This window comes from Amblyraja radiata, chromosome 13 (genome assembly GCF_010909765.2).
Source record: "Amblyraja radiata isolate CabotCenter1 chromosome 13, sAmbRad1.1.pri, whole genome shotgun sequence".
Lineage (NCBI taxonomy): Eukaryota > Metazoa > Chordata > Chondrichthyes > Rajiformes > Rajidae > Amblyraja > Amblyraja radiata.
This window is the reverse complement of record NC_045968.1, coordinates 34,730,592-34,750,703: the sequence shown is the minus strand read 5'-3', so window position 1 is coordinate 34,750,703 and position 20,112 is coordinate 34,730,592. Positions and strand designations below refer to the sequence as shown.

The window sequence follows — 20,112 nt, the reverse complement described above, 5'->3', positions numbered from 1 at the left end:
TGTTCACCAACTTTCTCACTCCCAAATAAGAGACAAAAGGTCAAATAAGAGACAAATACCCAACGGCAATTCATTGACCAACTCGGTCGTGGCTGGGTGAATCATGAGCTGGCCCGGGCGCTGGACTGCACACTAAGCCCAGCCAGCGGGCCAGCTGAGGAGTTTTGGCTCACGCAACGTTGCGAGCAAAGTCCGGCACCCCTGTCCAACTCATGAACCGATGATCGGCCATGAGAAGGAGGGGTGGTGGTGTGGGCGGTAAGCGAAGGTCCGAAGGTCGGACAACTGGCCGGGCGGCTGACCAACGGGGCCACGGGCGAGGCGCTGCTGCTGCACTCCATGGGCTGCACTACGTCGGGACGGGTGAGGCGGGGCTGGCCGCGGCGCTCCGACCCGACAGTCCCCTCGACCCGAGTGGTGCCAGTCAAATACGGGACAAGGGCGGTCCCGAATGGGACAAACTAATTTAGCCCAAAAAACAGGATGTCCCGGCTAATACGGGACAGTCGGCAACCATAGTCCCAACCCAAAACGTCATCTGTCCACCCCTCCGCAGATGCTGCCTGACCCGCTAAGTTCCTCCAGCATTGCTTTTTGCTTAGTACCATTTCGACTTCAGGCAAGGAGCTGCAATTTCTACTCTCGCCAGAGGATGGCGGTGGAGACCACATCTCAACACAAAAGCCCAGCAGGTTTCTGTGCCCTCCCACACTTACAATACAATACAATACAATACAATACCATTTATTGTCATTTGAGCCTCAGTGAGGCTCAAACGAAATTCCGTTTCCACAGCAATACAAACAAAGACAATTTCCTACAGACATACACACGATTTAATTCACACAAACATCCATCACAGTGGACCCACTGTGATGGAAGGCAAAGTCTTTTCTCTCCCCTGTTCTCCATGTCTCTCCCGATATCCAAGCCCCAGGCGGGCGATGATAAGTCCCACGGCCATTTTAGGCCGTGCCGGGCGATGTACAGCCCCGCTCCTGGTCTAAAAGTCACAATGTTGGAGCCCCCGGCAGGCGCTGGAATGTCCCACGGCCATGAAGCCGCGCCGGGTGATGTACGACCCCGCTCCGGGTCGTTCCAACCCCGCGACACGGGCTGGAGAAGTCGCGTTGCGGGAGCTCCGGGAAGCGGTCTCTCTCTCCCCCCGGACCCGCGAGCTCCCGATGTCCCAGTCCACCGGATCTGCGGCTGCGTTGCTGGAGCCTCCGAGCCCCAGGAGTCGAGTCGCAGCAGCGAGTCACCACCGCTCCCCACGCTCCGAGGCCGGCCAGCCCCACGATGGTGAGTAGTCCGCAGCTCCGCAGTCTCCCGAGCCCCCGGATCGTTCAGGTTGGAGACCGCTCCACGGTGCTAGGCCCCAACGACAACGGAGACCCGACAGGGAAAAGGTCGGGTCTCCCGGACAGGGAAGAGATTTTAAACAGGTTCCCCCCCCCCCCGCCCCCCACATATACACATTTAAAACCAGTATTAAAAAAACACCAACACTACATTTAACTAGACAAAAAAAAAAAAAAGACAGACAGACAGGCTGTAGGGGGCGCTGCAACGGGTGAGTCGTGCCGCCAAGGGACCATAAACTGAGACACAATGTCCTGTTTTCACAGTCCGTTCTCCTGGTTTAGTACATTGTCCGTCACACTGCTGTACAGTAGGCAGCACAGAGGCACAGCGGGTAGAGCTGCTGCCTCACAGCACCAGTGACCCGCATTCGATCCTGGACTTCGTGTGTGGAGTTTGCACGTTCTCCCTGTACCCACGTGGGCTTCTTCCAGGTGCTCCAGATTCCTCCCTCGTCCCAAAGACTTGTGGGTTTGTAGGTTAATTGTTCCTCTGTAAATTGCCCCGAGTGTGCAGGGAGCGGATGAGAAAGTGGGATAACCTATGTACACCTATAGCTGCGTGTACGGGTGATGGATTGTCAGCATGGGCTCGGTGGGCCGAAGGGCCTGTTTCCATGCTGTATCTCCAAACTAATCTAAACTAAAAGCTGGAGGAGATTGTCCAACCCATCAAATCAACCAAATGTTCATGATGTGTGAAGTGAAGTTTATGGTGAGATGCATGTGTACGGTGAGGAACTGGTACAATGAAAACCTTGCTTGCAGTAGCATCACAGGCACAGAGACCCGGACAACACACAGAAACACAAATTATAAATGTGGGGTATGGGGGGAGAGCAGGAATGGAAAGGTGAATTAGATGGGTGGCACAGTGGTGCAGCAGTAGAGTTGCTGCCTTACAACGCCAGAAACACAGGTTCGATCCTGACTACGGGTGCTGTCTGTGCAGAGTTTGTACGTTCTCCCTGTGACTGCATGAGTGTTCCCATTTTCTCCCACGCTCCAAAGATGTACAGGTTTGTTGGTTAATTGGCTTCAGTAAAAAAATTGTAAATTGTCCCCAGTGTGTAGGATAGTGCTAATGTATGGAATATCGCTGGCTGGCGCAGGCTCAGTGGGCCGAAGGGCCTGTTTCTGTGCTGTATATCTAAAGTCTAAGGACTATCCACAATCAGGTCAAGTGATAGAACCAGGTCGATGGGCCCAATGGCTAAATAGGTCAATTAATATTCCTTTATGATCACGTGTACAGTGACATTATTTTTCTGCATACAGATCAGTAAGATTCTTGCCATAGATAAATACCATAAGTACATACTCCATCCTTCTCCTGCTCCTTGTTTAGTTTAGTTTAGATATACAGCGTGGAAACAGACCCTTTGGTCCATTGAGTCCACACCAACCAGCGATCACCCCGCACACTAGCACTATCCTGCGTACCAGGGACAATTTACAATCTTCACCAAGGCCAATTAACCTTAAACCCTGTACGTCTTAGGAGTATGGGAGGAAACCGGAGAAAACCCACACGGACACAGGGAGGGCGTGCAAACTCCGTACAGACAGCATCCGTAGTCAGGATCGAACCGGGTCCCTGGCGCTGTAAGGTAGTAACACCACCGTGCTGCACTAAGCCTATTTTTTAAATGTTTCTCTAACGGGCAAGCAGGCGCAATGGGCTGAACCTACCCCTGATTCTGTCCCTTAAATTGTGCCAGCTACCAAGATAAAAAAGGGAGAGCACCAGACCACGCTCCTGACCAACGTGACGTTGCAATGTGCCTTGGCTGGGGCAGCTTTCAACCCAGCCGCATGAATAATGATTTATCTACTTTCAACTAACCCTTGCATTCCCTCTCTCTCCATCCCTCTCCCCCACTCCCCCGTGCCAGTTTCACTGTTCGTATCGCTTCGTTATCTCCTTTTCCACAGCCAACAATGGACCATTGTGGGCTCCACCTTTCCTAGGTCATCGGTGCTGTACCTTTTCCTCCATCTAGTTTTCCTCTCCCCTGTATCTCAATCCGAAACATCAACTATTCCTTTCCTCCAGAGATGCTGCCTGTCCTGCTGAGTTACTCCAGCCTTTTGTGTCTATAATCTTTGGTGTAAACTGGCATCTGCAGTTCCTTCCTAAACATTTCTCCTCCCCCACTCACCCATCCCCCCCCTCCCCCCTGAAGCTGGTAGACGGCTGTAAATGTCCTCGGGCACAGACGGCAACTAATTCAAGTCGGGTTTATTTTTGGGAGTGTGATTTCTCCGAGAGCTGTCACTGATCTCATTGCAGCCGCTGGGTCCAGGAATCCGATATCTCGGGCATTCTCCAGTCCCCTGGCAAATTCCTTCCACTGCCTGTCCCAGTTGTCCACTGACCCGTCCCCTCCCCTCGAATCCCCTCTCCTCCCATCCCCTCCGCACCTGCCTCATCCCATCCCCTCCCGTCCATCCCGTCCTGTCCTCTCCCCTCATCGTCTCCTGTCCCATTCCATCCTGTTCTCTCCTGTCCCATTCTGTCCTATCACTTCCCGTCTCCTCCCCTCCCATCCATTCCCCTGTTCTTCCATCCCTTCCCCTCTTGTTACATCCTGTCCCCTCCCATACCCTGTCCTCCCATCCCATCATGTACCTTCCTAATCCGTCCCGTCGCCTCCTGTCCCGTCCCATCCCGCCCCTAACCATTGACCTCCCATCCCATCCCATCCCGCCCCCTCCTGCCCAGTCCCCTATTGTCTACTGCAGTCCAGTCCCATCCAGTCCACCCCTCATATGCGACGGGGTGATGCTCACAAACAGTGCGCTGATCTTACAGCAACGTGAGCAGGTGGATAATGTACAGGCTGAATCTCTCCACCAGTTGCCCAACTGAGGAGATTTCACCGCAGCTGCTCGGAATCTGCTCGGGAATTTGCTAGGGAATTTGGGCAGTGAGGGTTGTGGGGGATATGAGCCAAACACAGACTCTATAATAACACTGTAACTCTAAATCCTGCACTCTGGTATTTTTCTCTTTGTCTTACCTGTTTTGTTTATGTTAATTTAGTCGTAGAGTCATCCAACTTGGAAACAGGCCCTTCGGCCCAACTTGCCCACGTTGACCAACATGCCCCATCTGCACTAGTCCCACCTATCTGCATCGGCCCAATTCCTTCTAAACCGTCCAGTTTAGTTCAGTTTACTTTAGTATCACCCTTACCGAGGTGCAGTGAAAAGCTTTTTTTTGCCTTCTATCCAGTCAGCAGTAACCATGTATACATGGTTACAATCAAGCCATCCAGTGAACAGATACAGGACAAAGGGTATAACGTTTAGTGCAAGATAAAGTCCAGTAAAGTCCCGATTAAAGAAAGCGGAGGCTCTCCAATGAGGTAAATGGGAGGTCAGGACCACTCTCTAGTTGGTGAAAGGATGGTTCAAGTGCCTGATAACAGCTGGGAAGAAGCTGTCCCTGAAGTTGTACTTGTGCTTGGGTCGATTGCACTCGTATATAGTATGATTTGACTGGATAACGCCCAAAGATTTTCACTGTACATATGACACATTCTTGGCACACATGACATTATAACACAATGGCTATGTCCTTTAGTATTTGACATCTCCACCTTGGGGAAAAAGGTTCAGACTGTCTACCTTATTTATGCCCCTCCTGATTTTATATACTTATCAAATCTCCCATCTACCTCTGGCTTTCCAGAGAAAACAATCCAAGGCTTTCCAACCTCTCCCTGTAGCTGAATACCCTCTAACCTAGGCAGCATCTGGTAAACCTACTCTGCACCCTCGCCAACGCCTCCTGTAATGAGGGGACCAGAACTGCACGCAATACTCCAAATAAAGTCTAACCATTCCTGCTTCATGTCCTCAACTCCATGAGCAATGAAGGCAAGCATAAAGTACACTTCCTTTATCATTCTCGATCTGCTGCCTCATCTGGTGTGTGTGTGTGTGTGTGTTTGAGTGAGAGCCCAGAGTGTGGGAGAGGGAGAGGATCAGACTCGGATTGCCAGAGGGCCGCACGGTGGCGCCGCGGTAGAGGTGCTGCCTTACAGCGCCAGAGACCCCGGTTCGATCCTGACCTCGGCTGCTGTCTGTATGTATGGAGTTCGTACGTTCTCCCTGTGACCATGTGGGTTTTCCCTGGGAGCTCCGCTTTCCTTCCACATCTCAAAGACGTACAAGTTTGTAGGTTAACTGCATGGGGCGATCGCTGGTCGGCGCGGACTCAGTGGGCCGAAGCACCTGTTTCCGCACTGTATCTCTAAACTAAAATAAACTAAACTGAACCTCACACTGCTTTTGTAACCCCCTATACTCCTCCCTCTCTGTAACCTGCAATAACCCCCACACCTCTCTCTGCCTCTGTATTTCACACCCCTCCCTAATCACCCTCCCCAATACCACCTCACCCCCAGCCCACTCCCGGACCCTGCACACCCTTTTTTTTAAACCAACAATAATTTATTTAATTATTTACAATAATATGTACCAAACTAAATGACTCAAAACAAAACCCACCATCACAGTACAGGTCGCACAAATATTCTTAAATTACTATTTCCCCATCCTTGTTAAGGATGCACTCTACACCCTGCAGTGCCAAACGCAGCAGCCCCTGGGGTCTCGGTTTGTCTCGAGCCCTTGACCCGTTGCTTACCCCCAGACTTCAATTCTCCATTGTTGACTGCCATTGCCTTAGTTTTACAAGCTTTAAAACAAGCACCAGCCTGTTCAACTGAGTCTAGTTTGCCTGACTTTGCCTCTGGCAGTCAGTGCTGGATCCTCTCCAAGGTTTACTCATCTTGTGTTAAGCGGTGAGGTTCCGATACACCTTCCCATGTGTGGAGTACCCAAGTTACATCACAGCGCTACCACGGTATTGGACTCAACCTTCCTGGAATTGTACGCTGGGTTTAATACGTCTGGCCTTATCTGAATCTCAATCCGAAACATCAACTATTCCTTTCCTCCAGAGATGCTGCCTGTCCCGCTGAGTTACTCCAGCTTTTTGAGTCTATCTTTGGCCTTATCTATTTACCTATTTAACCACTTAGACTGAGAAATTTCATTTGGAGATACAGAGTGGAAGCAGGCAATTGGGCCCACCGAGTCTGCACCGACAGTGATCACCTTGTACCCTAGCACTGCCCTACACACTAGGGACAATTTATAGAAGCCAATTAATCTACAAACCTGTGCGTTAATAGGATGCGGGGTGTTGGGGCCAGAGATAGGGTTGCAGGTGGTTACGAAAACAAGGTTAGGGGTCAATGGCGTAAGGGGTTACATCGCAAACAGGAGCACCTGGAGAAAACCCACATGGTCACGTGGAAAACATACAAACTCCACACACAGACAACACCCACAATCAGGATCGAACCCGGGTCGCTGGTGCTGTAAGGCAGCAACTCTACCGCTGTGCCACTGTGCTGCCATTTGGTCTGGAATACTCTAGTGCAAGGGTTCCCAACCTGGGGTAAATTTGCCCCCGGGGGTAAATTTCACCGACCCAGGGGGTAGATTTGGTGATTCTGGATTTGTACATATTTGTTCTCATTGACTGACTGTGTTTGGTTCTGGTATCTGTTCATCATTAGTTGTTCATAAATAGTGAAATAACATTGTTATGTGCTATTAAAGTTGCCAGGGGTAAACGGGACAAAAAGGTTGGGAAAGCCTGCATTAGGTGCCTCAGAAAGGTAACAGGTTCTGGTGCACCAAATTTGGTGAGCTCCTGGGAGAGGTTGAGTAGGCTAGGACTTTATTTCTTGGAGTGTAGCAGGATAAGGAGTGACCTTATAGAGGTGCGCAAAATCATGAGGGGAAGAGATGGGGTAAATGCACGGTGTCTTTTGCATGGAGCAGATGGAATCGAGCACCAAAGGACATAGGTTTAAGGTGCTCGTTGGGGTTTAGGCGGATGAGGGGAGATCTCATTGAAACTTACCAAATAGTGAAAGACCTGGATAGAGTGGATGTGGAGAGGATGTTTCCACTAGTGGGAGAATCTAGGACCAGAGCCCACAGCCACAGAATAAAAGGAGGTACAATTAAAAAGCTGATGTGGGAATTTATTTAGCCAGGGGGCCATGAATCTGTGGAATTAATTGCCACAGACGGCTGTGGAGGCCAAGTCATTGGGTATTTTAGGGCAGAGATAGACATTCTTGATCAGTAAAGGTGTCGGGGGGGTTATGGGGAGAAGGCTGAATGGGGTTGAGAGGGAAAGATAGATCAGCCATGATTGAATGGTGGTGTAGGTGATGGTCCAAATGGCCCAATTCTGCACCCAAAACTGTTATCGGCACAGTGAGGTACTGAAAGAATGAAAATCATGCATCATAAATCTCAGACAACATACAAGATAGAAATTATACCTAAATTCAACAAGACACTGAAAAAAAATACATGATTAATAATACAAATTCTCGGTTTAACCCCTTCAAGTTCACCACCACCATTGTTGGGCGAATTACAGATGGTGATGAGTCAGAGTATAAAAGTGATATCACCAGGGACTAACTTTACTGAACGTTTTTCCTCCCACCCACAATATTTAATATGTAAAAGAATATGTGATTGTGTTTATAGTTTGTTTGGTTGTTTGTTTGTTTGTCTTTTTGCACAAAAGTCCGCGCGAGCATTGCCACTTTTCATTTCACTGCACATCTCGTATGTGTATGTGACGAATAAACTTGACTTGACTTGACCTCAGAGTAGTTTTCATGTCTGACAGCGGCCATTGTTAAAGTCATGACATTTTGTTTCCGTAGACAAAAGGGGAAGCAAAAAGTGGTGAACACTGCCCGGTCCATCAGGGTTCTGACCTCCCCACCATCGAAGGGATCTACAGGAGTTGCTGCCTCAAAAAGGCAGCTAGCATCATCAGAGACCCACACCACCCTGGCCACACTCTCATATCATTCCTGCCATCGGGATGAAGGTAAAGGAGTCGGAAAACTGTAACATACAGGTTCAGGAGCAGTTTCTTCCCAACAACCATCTGGCTATTAAACACAAATAGACGGGGGCATTAGCTTTGACTCTGTACTGCTATTGTCTATTTATTTGTCTCTTTGTTTTTCTAATATATACTGAACTTTCTTGTTGTTTATTAGGGGTTTTACAGAGTACTGTGTTTACATATCTGTTGTGCTGCTGCAAGTAAGAATTTAATTGTTCCGTTTTTGGACATATGTCTCAATAAAACGCTCTTGACTCTTGAAGAATCTTAGCAGATATCTACACAGTGCAGGGTATGTTCTTTACACAGAGGGTGGTGGGTGCCTGGAACGCGCTGCCAGGGGTGGAGGTAGAGACGGATACGGTAGAGGCATTTTAGATGGGTGCATGAATACGGAGGGATTTGGATCACGTGCAGGCAGAGTTGATTAGTTCAACGGCGTCATGTTCGGCACAGTCATTGTGGGTGGACGAGCCTGTTCCTGTGCTGTGCTGTTCTATGTACTATCCCCCAACGTTAGAGGAACTGCAGCAAATATTTGCACTAAAACTGCCAATGGGTTGCAAGGAAAATCTGAGCTTTGGTGCTGGAAACCGCGCGCGTGTGTGTGTGTGTGTGTGTGTGTGTGTGTGTGTGTGTGTGTGTGTGTGTGTGTGTGTGTGTGTGTGTGTGTGTGTGTGTGTGTGTGTGTGTGTGTATGTGCTGTTTGTATGTGCATACTTTATGTGTGTGTGTACACTGTATGCATATGCGTATGGTGTGTGTATACTGCCTGTGTGTATATATACTTATAATGGATGTATGTATAATGTATATGTGTGTCTATGCTTACTATATATGTGTGTGTGTGTACTGCATGTATGTGCATACTGTGTGTATGACAGTGCGTCTTCCTCATTGACAATATGTACGGGAGCACCTCAAGACTGCGTGCTCAGCCCCCTGCTCTACTCACTCCAAACTCATGACTGTGTAACTGGACACAGTGCAAACTTCATCTTCAAGTTCGCCGATGACACCACCGTTGTTGGACGAATTACAGATGGTGATGGGTCAGAGTATAGAAGTGAGATCGACCGACTGACCAAATGGTGCCAACACAACAACCTGGCTCTCAATGAAAGTAAAACCAATGAACTGATTGTGGACTTTGGAAGAAGAAGGTTGAGGACCCACAATCCTGTTTATATCAATGGGACGATGGTGGAGAGAGTCAAAAACTTCAAATCCCTGGGAGTGCATATTTCCGAAGATCTTTCTTGGACCCAGCACACTGATGCAATTGTCAAGAAAGCAAGCACAGCAACGGATTATGGTGATTCGGTACGTCAGAGAGGATTTTCTTGAGCTTCTACAGGTGTATAGTAGAGAGCATATTGACTGGCTGTATAACGGCCTGGTTCAGCAACTTGAACGCCCAGGAGTGAAGAAGGCTGCAAAATGTTGTGAACACTGCCCAGTCCATCGCCGGCTCTGACCTCCCCACCATCGAAGGGATTTACCAGAGTCGCTGCCTCAAAAAGGCAGACAGAATCATCAGAGACCCACACCATCCTAGACACACACTCATCTCGCCACTGCCATCAGGAAGAAGGTACAGGAATAGCTGCTTCCCTATAGCCATCAGGCTACTAAACACTACAACCTTAAATAAGCCCTATTAGATTATTATTAACAGAATAGACTCATATGTTCTTATTGCACATATATTGTTTGTTGTGTGTGTGTGTGTGTGTGTGTATTTGTGAGTATGCATATGTATGTGAACTTTTTTTCTCGTTTATTATATTGTTTACATATTCCGTTGTGCTGCAGCAGGTAAGAATGTCATTGTTCTATCTGGGACATTAACAACAATGTACCTTGTGTGTGGGCGCCATGCAATGAGCACTTGCCTTGCAAAAGCCACCTTTAAGGATAAGACTGTAACCGCAGGCACCGTTCGGCCGGGCTGCGGCAGCGAATTAGAATATCTGCCCCCTCCCCTTGTGTTGTTTTTTTTTGTCTATTGATAAAGCGCACGTTCAAGTCTACGCGGGGTCGGTCGGATTCATTGTGTTACTTAAGCGGAAGGATATGCTTTAAATCGCTCCAGGAGTGAGAGAGGCGAGAAGCAGAGAGAGAGAGAGAGGGAGGGAGGGAGAGGGAGGAAGGAAGGAAGGAGAGAGAGGAGGGGGAGGGAGAGGGAGATAGAGATAGGAGGAGAGAGGGGGTGAGAGGAGCACAGAGGGAAGGGAGGTCAGAAGAGAAGGGGAAGGGAGGGGAGGAGCAGAGAGAGAGAGAGAGAGAGAGAAACAGCAGGTTGTGAGATTAACATGGCCAGTGACTCGCCGGCTCGGAGTCTGGACGAGATAGATCTCTCTGCTTTGCGGGTGAGTACCGATCGCCAGCCGCGGCCGGAACGATGTGCCGCCTTGCCGCCAATGGGTAACATTGTTCGCATCCTTGCATTGACACAATGTGACAGCCAGAGCTGTAGCCGCCGTGTCTCAGTGTGTAACAGCGAGCCTGTGCCCCAGCCCAGCCCGCTGCTGTCCGTCCCACGCTGTTTATTCGGGCCATCACAACAGCATTGCCCTTAAAACACAGCTACATACATGTCTGTGCGTGTCACCGCCTTAAACCCAGCCTGTCAAAGCCCTGCAAAATTCCGCTGAATGAATGGGGCAACGGCTGCAAATTGGCCTTGCGCGATTATTCTTTTTCTAATCTTATTTTTATTTTTTTTTGTCCTTCCCATTCATTTTTTCCCCTCCCTTTGTCCCATTTCCCTCCCCACCGTGGCCCTGACAAGTGTAATGTGAATTGTCTGCAATGGGAAGATGTGTTTTTGGCCTTGTACGCCTTTCAATGTGTGTGTGTGTGTGTGTGTGTGTGTGTGTGTGTGTGTGTGTGTGTAGGGGGGGGGGGGGTTTGTGGGAGAAAGAGAATGATTTTGAACCCCTTGTAAATTCTCCTTTTTTAACCCCTCTGTTGGCCGCTGTACAATGGGAGAGGGAAGGATGGGAGGGGAGGGGAGGGGTGACTGTTCTAAAAACTGCTGCTTTGTGGTTGAGCTGGGATTTTGTTGCTAGAGCTGTTTGGAGCAATGGAGCCAAGGCTGGCGCTGAAGGGGGTTGGGGGGAGAGATGGAGGGGCAGGGACGGGCACAGTGATGAGGGCAGGAGGTTTCTGAAGTGGGAAATGTCCCACAAAATTCCTTTCAATTGGTGGTGATGAGGGGAAAAGCCTGTAAATGAAAGGTTTGTGTGTGTGTCCCCCCCCCCCCCCCCCCCCTTTCCTCCTGTTATTGGACAGCTCCTGTAACCCTCACTGTCAGTGGTAATGTAACATGTCGAGGCCACCAAACATTGGGGAAAATAACAAATGAAATAATTGTTTCCAACGACCCAAAATAGTTGCTCAAAACACCCAGATATTTCAGTGGAGCCTGGGGGTGGTGATGATTGTTTGCAATAACTTGCATCAGGTCCTTGTGGTTGTGAAGTTGGTGTGTGTCTCCCTGGAAATGGGAATGAGTGTGGGGGGTGGGAGAGGGTGGGTGGGGCGAGGGGGCTGCTGGTTGCTTTGGCTGGGCAGTGCCAGTGCCACTGGGAGTCTGTGCCACATTGGCACGGTGCCAGGCTGCCCACGGATTCCACACCGGGTTTGTTGGGGGTGCGTTGGGCATAGGAGCGAGTGGTTCAGCTCAATGGCTTGTGGGATCCATGCACGTGTCAGGGGGGAGTGGGGTGGCAGAGAACGGGGGTGACGTCCTTCCCCAGGAGCGGCACGTGTGCATGCATGTCCTCGCACATTCGTGTACAAGTCTCTGTGCACACTTGTATACGCACGCTAGCACATGTCAACATGTTTGCGTGCAAGTGTCTGCACACAAGCATGCATGTCCAGACACACATATCAACATATTGTGTATAAGTATCTGAGCACGCGTCCACATCAGCCGATGTCTACATGTGTGTGTACAAGTATCTGTGTACGTGAATGAATGGCCATGCACCATCAGTGTCAGAACGTGCCAACATGTGTGTACAAGAGTCTGTGCACATGAGCTTACATGCCTGCACAAATATATACAAATGTCTGCACTAGTGCGTATATGTGCCTGCACATGCATGTTTGTGTGTGCAAGAGTGCACATGAGAATGCATGTGTGCACACACACCGACATGCACATGTGTACAAATGTCAGCAAACATGCAAATGTTTGTTGGCACATGTCTGCACCCTTGCATGATGTTGTCTGCACACGCATGCATCAGCACAAAGATGTATGTACCCATGTGTGTATGTACAAATGTCCATGTTTTGTGCAAGATTCCAGCACCTGCTGTTCCTTGTGTCTCCAATAGAGTTATGTTGGGTAAACTGTCAGCTGCCGGTGTGAGCAGGGGAGGGGTGCAATCTGGGGGTTATGGGAGTGGGCAGTCTAGCTGTGAAACATGCAAGTTCTCCCTGTGACCTGCATGGGTTTCCTCCAGGAGCTCCAGTTTCCTCCTGCATTTCAAAGAAGTGCAGAGGTTAATTGGCCCTCTGTAAATTGCCCCCAGTGTGTGGGGAGTGGTAGACTCCGGTGGGGGTGTGGGGGGGGGGGGGTGGGGGTGGGGGGGGGGGGGGATGAGTGAATATGGGGAGAATTGAAAAATTGGGTTTATATAGGATGACCCTAAATGGTTGGTTGATGATGGTCGGCAAGGACACGATGGGCAGAATGGTCTGTTTCTGTGCCGCGTGACTCTGTGAAGAGGCTATTTTTGTGACTGTGCGGTATGTGCATGGAGCATAATGTGGGACATGTGAAATTGTGTAATTTGACAGGAAAAACATTTTTTTTTTAAAGTGTGTGAATGGGGAGAGATTGAGGAGTCCGAGAACATAGAACAGCGCAGCACTGGAAACAGGCTCTTCGGCCCAACATGTTTATGTGAACCATGATGCCCCATCTATGCCAGTTATACCTGCCCACGTTTGGCTCATATCCCTCCAATCCTTTCCTGTCCATGTACCTGTCCAAATTAGGAAAGCAAACCAAATGTTATTGTTAATTGCTGGAGTATTTGAATGTAGAGTAGGCGTGTTGTGGATCTGCATTCACCCTATCAATTCCCCTCACAGTTTTATAAGCCTCTATATGAATCACCCCTCAGCCTCCTGCGCACAAAGATATTAAGTCCTAGCCTGCCCAACTTCTCCCTATAGCTCAGGCCCTCGAGTCCTGGCAATATCCTTGTGAATCTTCTCTGCACTCTTCCCAACTTATTGAAGACTAAAACTGAACATAATACTCCAGGTGTGGCCTCACCAATCTAGTGCTGATTTAGACTAATTTTTGGCTAATTTGGAAGGTGACAGGTTATCTGGTAGATGGAAATGAGGTTACAGTCCGATGAGCCATGACATTAAATAGCTGATTAGCCTGGTGATGCGGTGACCTATTTTTGCCCCTAGTTCTTATCTATATCTTTTCCCTTGGACTATATCCCTTGGACTCGCTGTGGTTCATGCCATCCCACTGACTCAGGTATTTGATTGACCTGTGAAGTGTCACGGGTATCTTATTGTCATTGGTCCCAAAATGAAACAATGAAATTCTTATGGGCCTGTCCCACTTGGCGATTTTTTAGGCAACTGCCGGCGACTGTCATAGTCATAGCAGGTTGCCGAGAAAGCGGCGACAACCTATGTCATCCTTGTGACAACCAACGACAGCACCTACGTCAGGAGAAGTCAAGCTGTGCTCATTGGCGACAAACCCACTGTCGCCAACATTTTTTCAACGTTGAAAATTTAGCGGCGACCAGAAACACGCTACGACATTTTGCGCAACCGAGGAGACTACTCCCGGCAACCACCGGCGAACATGTGGCGACAAACTTGTCGCCTGTAGTTGCCTTAAAAAAATCGCCTTGTGGGACAAGGCCCACAGTGGATGTCAAGTCAAGTCAAGTCAAGTTTATTTGTCACATACACATACGAGATGTGTAGTGAAATGAAAGTGGCAATGCTCGCGGACTTTTGTGCAAAAGACAAACAACCAAACAACCAAACAAACTATAAACACAATCATAACACACATATTCTTTTACATAATAAATAATGGAAGGAAAAACGTTCAGTAGAGTTAGTCTCTGGTGAGATAGGCGTTTACAGTCCGAATGGCCTCTGGGAAGAAACTCCTTCTCAACCTCTCTGTTCTCACCGCATGGCAACAGAGGCGTTTGCCTGACCGTAACAGCTGGAACAGTCCGTTGCAGGGGTGGAAGGGGTCTCTCATGATATTGTTGGCTCTGGAGTTGCACCTCCTGATGTATAGTTCCTGCAGGGGGGCAAGTGATCATGATAGATGCAAAATGCTGGAGTAACTCAGCGGGACAGGCAGCATCTCTGGAGAGAAGGAATAGATGACGTTTTGGGTCGAGACCCTTGACTGGTGAGGAATAAGGGAAACAAGAGATATAGACGGTGATGTGGAGAGATAAAGAACAACGAATGAAAGATATGCAAAAAAGTAACAATGATAAAGGGAACAGGGTGAAAATTAGAAGCTGGTGCGACTTGTGTGGGGGCAGGATAGAGTGAGACGGAATGCCGGGGCTACCTGAAGTGAGAAAAATCAATATTCATACCACTGGGATGTAAACTGCCCAAGCGAAATATGAGATGCAGTTTCTTCCAATTTGCGTTTAGCCTCACTCTGACAATGGAGGCAGCCTAGGATAGAAAGGTCTGTGTAGGAATGGGAAGGAGAATTAAAGTGTCCAGCAATATATAATCATAGTACTCTGTAAAACCTATGGTAAATTAAAAAAATAATATTCAATATATATATATTAAGGAAACAAACAACAATTGAAACATAGAACAACAGATACTGCTTTATACCAAACATAGACACAAAGCGCTGAAGTCACTCAGTGGGTCAGGCAGCATCTCTGGAGAAAAAGGATGAATGACATTTTGGGTTGGAGCTATTTCTCCAATCACTAATGGTGCAAAGACAAAAACAGTGCCCCCAAGTCTGTGTAGTCTGGAACTTATTTGGATCTTGTGGTGTTTAATAGCCTGATGGTTGTTGAGAAGAAGCTGCTCCTGAACCTGGACGTTACAGATTTCAGGCTCCAAATCTTTTTCCTGATGGCAGGGGTGTAATGAGAGTTTGGCCAGGGTGGTGTGGGTCCCTGATGATGCTGGCTGCCTTTTTGAGGTAGAAAGTCCTGTCGATCTCTTCGATGGTGGGGTGGTCAGTACCCGTGATGGACCAGGCAGTGTCTACCATTCTGCCGTCTCCTGTAGGTTCTTTCAATGGTGGGAAGGTCAGTACAGATAAAATGCCTCAAATGAAGCATATTCCTCTATTATTGTACACGTTGCTTTAGTGGGACCCCCACCTAGTGTATAGACACCACACTGACAATGGGGAAAGATCAAACTGAGGGCAAAATGTGGCAAATGCTGGGAACCTGAAATAAAATCAGAGATTGCTGGAAACAATCAGTAGGTCAGGCAGCATCCGTGGGGGGAGAGAGAGGGACACACGTCAGCGATTTGGGTTGATGGGTTTTTCTAAATACTATCTCAACAGTTAGACTGGTACATGGATGGATAGGAAAGGTTTAGAGGGATATGGGCTAAATGCAGGCAGGTGGGACTAGCGTAGATGGGGAATGTTGGTTAGCGTGGGCAAGTTGGGCCGAAGGGCCTATTTCCGTGATGAAAGCACACAATCTGCCAGTGATTTTTTAATGTTGTAGCTTATCCCAGTAACATTCAGCGCTCCTGTGGCAAATGACTGGAGGCAGGTTCAGGCAAGCAGGGAGAATCAAGGGCCCATGTGTGCGATCATCAAGTTGTGTCTTGCAATTGTTAACGTGGAAGATTGTAGGTAAGACCAAAAGCAGCTACGTTGGAGGCCGAAAGGTCTTTGACAAGCGAGGAACCTCACAGTTCCCACTTAGAGTGGGTGGAGATCATTATAGGGCAAATAATAGCACAGAAACTGAGGCACAATATGTGGCTGTGCAGAATGAATTCACAAGAGATTGTAACACAGCATGACAGTGCTGGAGGAACCCAGCTAGGTCAGGCAGCATCTGTGGAGGACATGGTCAGACACGTTTTGGGTCTGGACTCCTTTTGGACACGAACAACAATATCGAGGAAAATCCTTCATTCAAGGTATTTTGGCTCCACTGACTTCCCCCACCATCGAAGGAGCCACTGCTTCATAAAGGCAGCCAGCATCATCAGAGACGCACACCATCCGGGCCATGCTCTCATTTCACTCCTGCCATAGAGAAGACCGTACAGAAGTCTGAAAACTGTAATGTTCAGGTTCACAAGCAGCTTCTTCGCGACAACCATCAGTCGCCTGTCCATTCTTCCCACAGATGCTGCCTGACCCAATTAACCTACAAACCTGCACATATTTAGAGTGTGGCTGTGAATTGGAGCACCCGAAGAAAGCTCACGCAGTCACAGGGAGAACGTACAAAGTCCACACCGACAGACTGCACCTGAGGTCAGGATCGAACTGGGGTCTCTGGCTTTGTGAGCCAGCAGTTCTACCAGCTGCGCCACTGTGCCGTGATAGGTTTTAGAATCACTTAAGTCGGGCACCTTTGCCGATTGTAGAAAGCTGTACCAGGAACCAAAGAGATTATTGCCAGAAGAAAGCAGTGAAGTTATAGTTCTACCAACCTATGTTACAGAGCTTACGAGTTTGTGTATGGCTTATTAGATGAGCAAATTTGGCCTTAACAATTGAAAAATGCATGATTTAACATTTGAGCTAGCGTGTAAAATTGCTGAGGAATGGTGTGACATGAAAGAATTTTGGTGGGTGTATGATGTCAGCAATAATGAGGAAAGCAGCTGAAGGCTTCAGAGTGAAGCCCATGTCACAGAGCCACAGAGCACAGAAACAGGCCCTTCGGCCCAACTTGCCCATGCCAACCAAGATGCCCCCATTTACACTAGTCCCACCTGCCACGTTTGGCCCATATCCCTCTAAACCATTCCTATCATACCTGTGCAAATGTCTTTAAAAAATGTTAATACAGTACATGCATCAACTCCCTCCTCTGGCAGCTCGTTCCATACACCCTCTGTGTGGAAAAAGTTGCTCTTCAGGTTGTTATTAAATCATGCCCCTCTCACCGCTAGTTCTTGGTTCCCCTACCCTGGGTACAAGAGTGTGTTTACCCTATCTATTCCCGTCATGATTTGAAACGGTCAGGCAAACGCCTCCGTTGCCATGCGGTGAGAACGGAGAGGTTGAGAAGGAGTTTCTTCCCAGAGGCCATTCGGACTGTAAACGCCTATCTCACCAGGGACTAACTCTACTGAACGTTTTTCCTTCCATTATTTATTATGTAAAAGAATATGTGTGTTATGATTGTGTTTATAATTTGTTTGGTTGTTTGTCTTTTGCACAAAAGTCCGCGAGCATTGCCACTTTCATTTCACTGCACATCTCGTATGTGTATGTGACAAATAAACTTGACTTGACTTGAAACACCTTTATATGATCACCCTTGCACTCCAAGGAATAAAGGCCTGCCCAACCTTTCCCTATAGCTCCAGCCCTCGGGTCCTGGCAACATCCTCGCAAATGTTCCTGATTCCCCGACTCTGGGTAAAAGACTCTACATTTGCCCAATCTATTACCCTCATGATTTTGTAAACCTCTACATGATAACCCTTCGGCCTCCTGCGCCCCAAGGAATAAAACATAGAACAAACTGATCAGACTTACCATGCCTAAATATAATAAAGTGGTGAGGGTGGGACTTCAGAAGTGGATGGTGAGGGTCTTTGAGGATAGATGCCATCTTCTTGAGGCAGCGCCTGATGTAGATGCTTTCGACGGTGGGGAGGGCCGTGCCAACACTCTCGGCAGCCTCTTGCGCTCCTGTGTTTTGGAATTACTGATCCAGGCCGTGATGCAACCAGTCAGGATACTTCCTACAGCGGAAGTAGGTTAAGTTATGAGAGGCATAGATAGGCTAGACAGTCAGAACCCTTTCTCCCAGGGTGGATGTATTAATGACTAGAGGTTCATGGCTTTAAGGTGAAAGGGGAAAAGATGAATGGAGATGTACGAGGCAGGATTTTTTTACCCAGAGGGTAGTGGATGCTGGAACGCCAGGTGTGGTTGTGGCAGATACGCTAGTGGCGTTTAAGAGACTCTCAGATAGGCATGTGGGTATGGAGGGATATGGATCATGTGCAGGCAGAGGAAATCAGTATAACGGCGTAAAGTTCAGCACGGACATTGTGGGCTGAAGGGCCTGTTCCAGAGCTGCATAGTTCTACGCGTAGGAAGGAACTGCAGATGCTGGCTGACACTGAAGATAGATAGACACAAAGTGTCTCGAACTGAAACGTCACCTACTCCTTTTCTCCAGAGATGCCGTTGAACTACTCCAGCATTTTGTGTCTCTCTGCACTGTTTTATGTTTTCCATGTTCAAAATTAGTTGCTGACGCCCAGGCAGGCGGGAGGGAGAGTGAGTTGTGAGAGGGAGGTTTGGTGGATTAGTGAGTAGGCAAAGATTCAGCAGCTGTGGTACAGTGTGGCAAAACGTGACGTTGTCCAGAGTAGTGGGCAGCAGAGGGCTCTGGGGATCTGAGTGCATGATTCACAGACAGCTGGCGTACTGGTAATAGAAAGAATTAGGACAAGTGTCAGAGGTTATGTGGAGAAGGGGGTTGAGAAAGAAAGATAGAAAGATAGATCAGCCATGATTGAATGGCAGAGCAGAATAGATGGGCCGAATGGCCTAATTCTGCTCCTTGAACTTATGAACTTGGGTAGCAGGCACTGTTCATTGGAAGGGATTTGAAAAACAAAAATGGGATTTTAAATCAGATACAGAGAGCATGGGTGAGACCACACCTGGAGAACTGGGCACAGTGTTGGTGCACTTCTTGAAGGAACGATGGGACTACCCTGGAAACATCTCAGAGAAGGTATGGAGTCATACAGCACAAAAACAGGCCAAACTCATCCATGCCGACCAAGATGCCCCATCTATGCTAGTCCCACCTGCCTGTGTTTGGCCCATATCCCTCCAACAGCTGTCCTGTCCATATGTCTTTTAAATGTTGTTTTAAGTACCTGCCTGAACTACCTCCTCTGGCAGTTCGTTCTATACACCCACCACCCTCCTCCGTATGAAAAAGTTGCCTCTTAGGTTCCAATTAAATCTTTCCCCGCTCATCTTAAACATATGGCCTCAAGTTCTTTATTCCCCTACTCTGGGTAAAAGACTCTGTCCATTTTTCCTATCTATTCCGCTCATGATTTTATACACCTCTATAAGATCACCCCTCCGTCTCCTGCGCTCCAAGGAATAAAGTCCTTGCCAGCCCGACCTCTCCCGATTGCTCAGGCTCTTGAGCCCTGGCAACATTCTCGTAAATTGGTTGGTGCAGAAAGGAACTTCAGATGCTGGTTTAAACTGAAGATGGATACAAAAAGCTGCAGTAACTCAGCAGGTCAGACAGCATCTCTGGAGAAAAGGAACAGGTGATATTTCCGGTCGAGACACTTCTTCAAATTGGTTAATTGGCCTCTGTAAATTGCCCCTAGTGCATAGCGTGTGGATGAGAAACTGAGATAACACAGAAGCAGTGTAAATGGGAGATTGAAGGTCGGTGTTGACTCGGTGGGCTGAAGGGCCTGTTTCCATGCTGTATCTGTATCTCTAAAGAGTGGTGGCGATGGTGAGAAGGGACATTGGATGTAAGGTAGGTGGGGTTGTGATCCACCATCGAGTGAAGTCTG

At 48.3% G+C, this 20,112-nt stretch overlaps 1 protein-coding gene across 5 annotated transcripts in view; it reads left to right on the top strand.

The window, feature by feature from the left end:
• Nucleotides 1-10,532: 10,532 nt before the first annotated feature.
• tnik (TRAF2 and NCK interacting kinase) overlaps nt 10,533-20,112 on the top strand; it is a 110,306-nt gene continuing 100,726 nt past the window's right edge. For 2 of the 5 annotated variants that reach the window (XM_033031734.1, XM_033031735.1), the window contains exon 1: nt 10,534-10,697. In XM_033031734.1, the coding sequence (XP_032887625.1) occupies nt 10,641-10,697 (57 nt within the window). In that variant the 5' untranslated portion in view covers nt 10,534-10,640. Of the gene's footprint in view, nt 10,698-20,112 lie in introns of all 5 variants that reach the window. The other 3 variants (XM_033031737.1, XM_033031736.1, XM_033031733.1) reach the window with 2 other exon arrangements.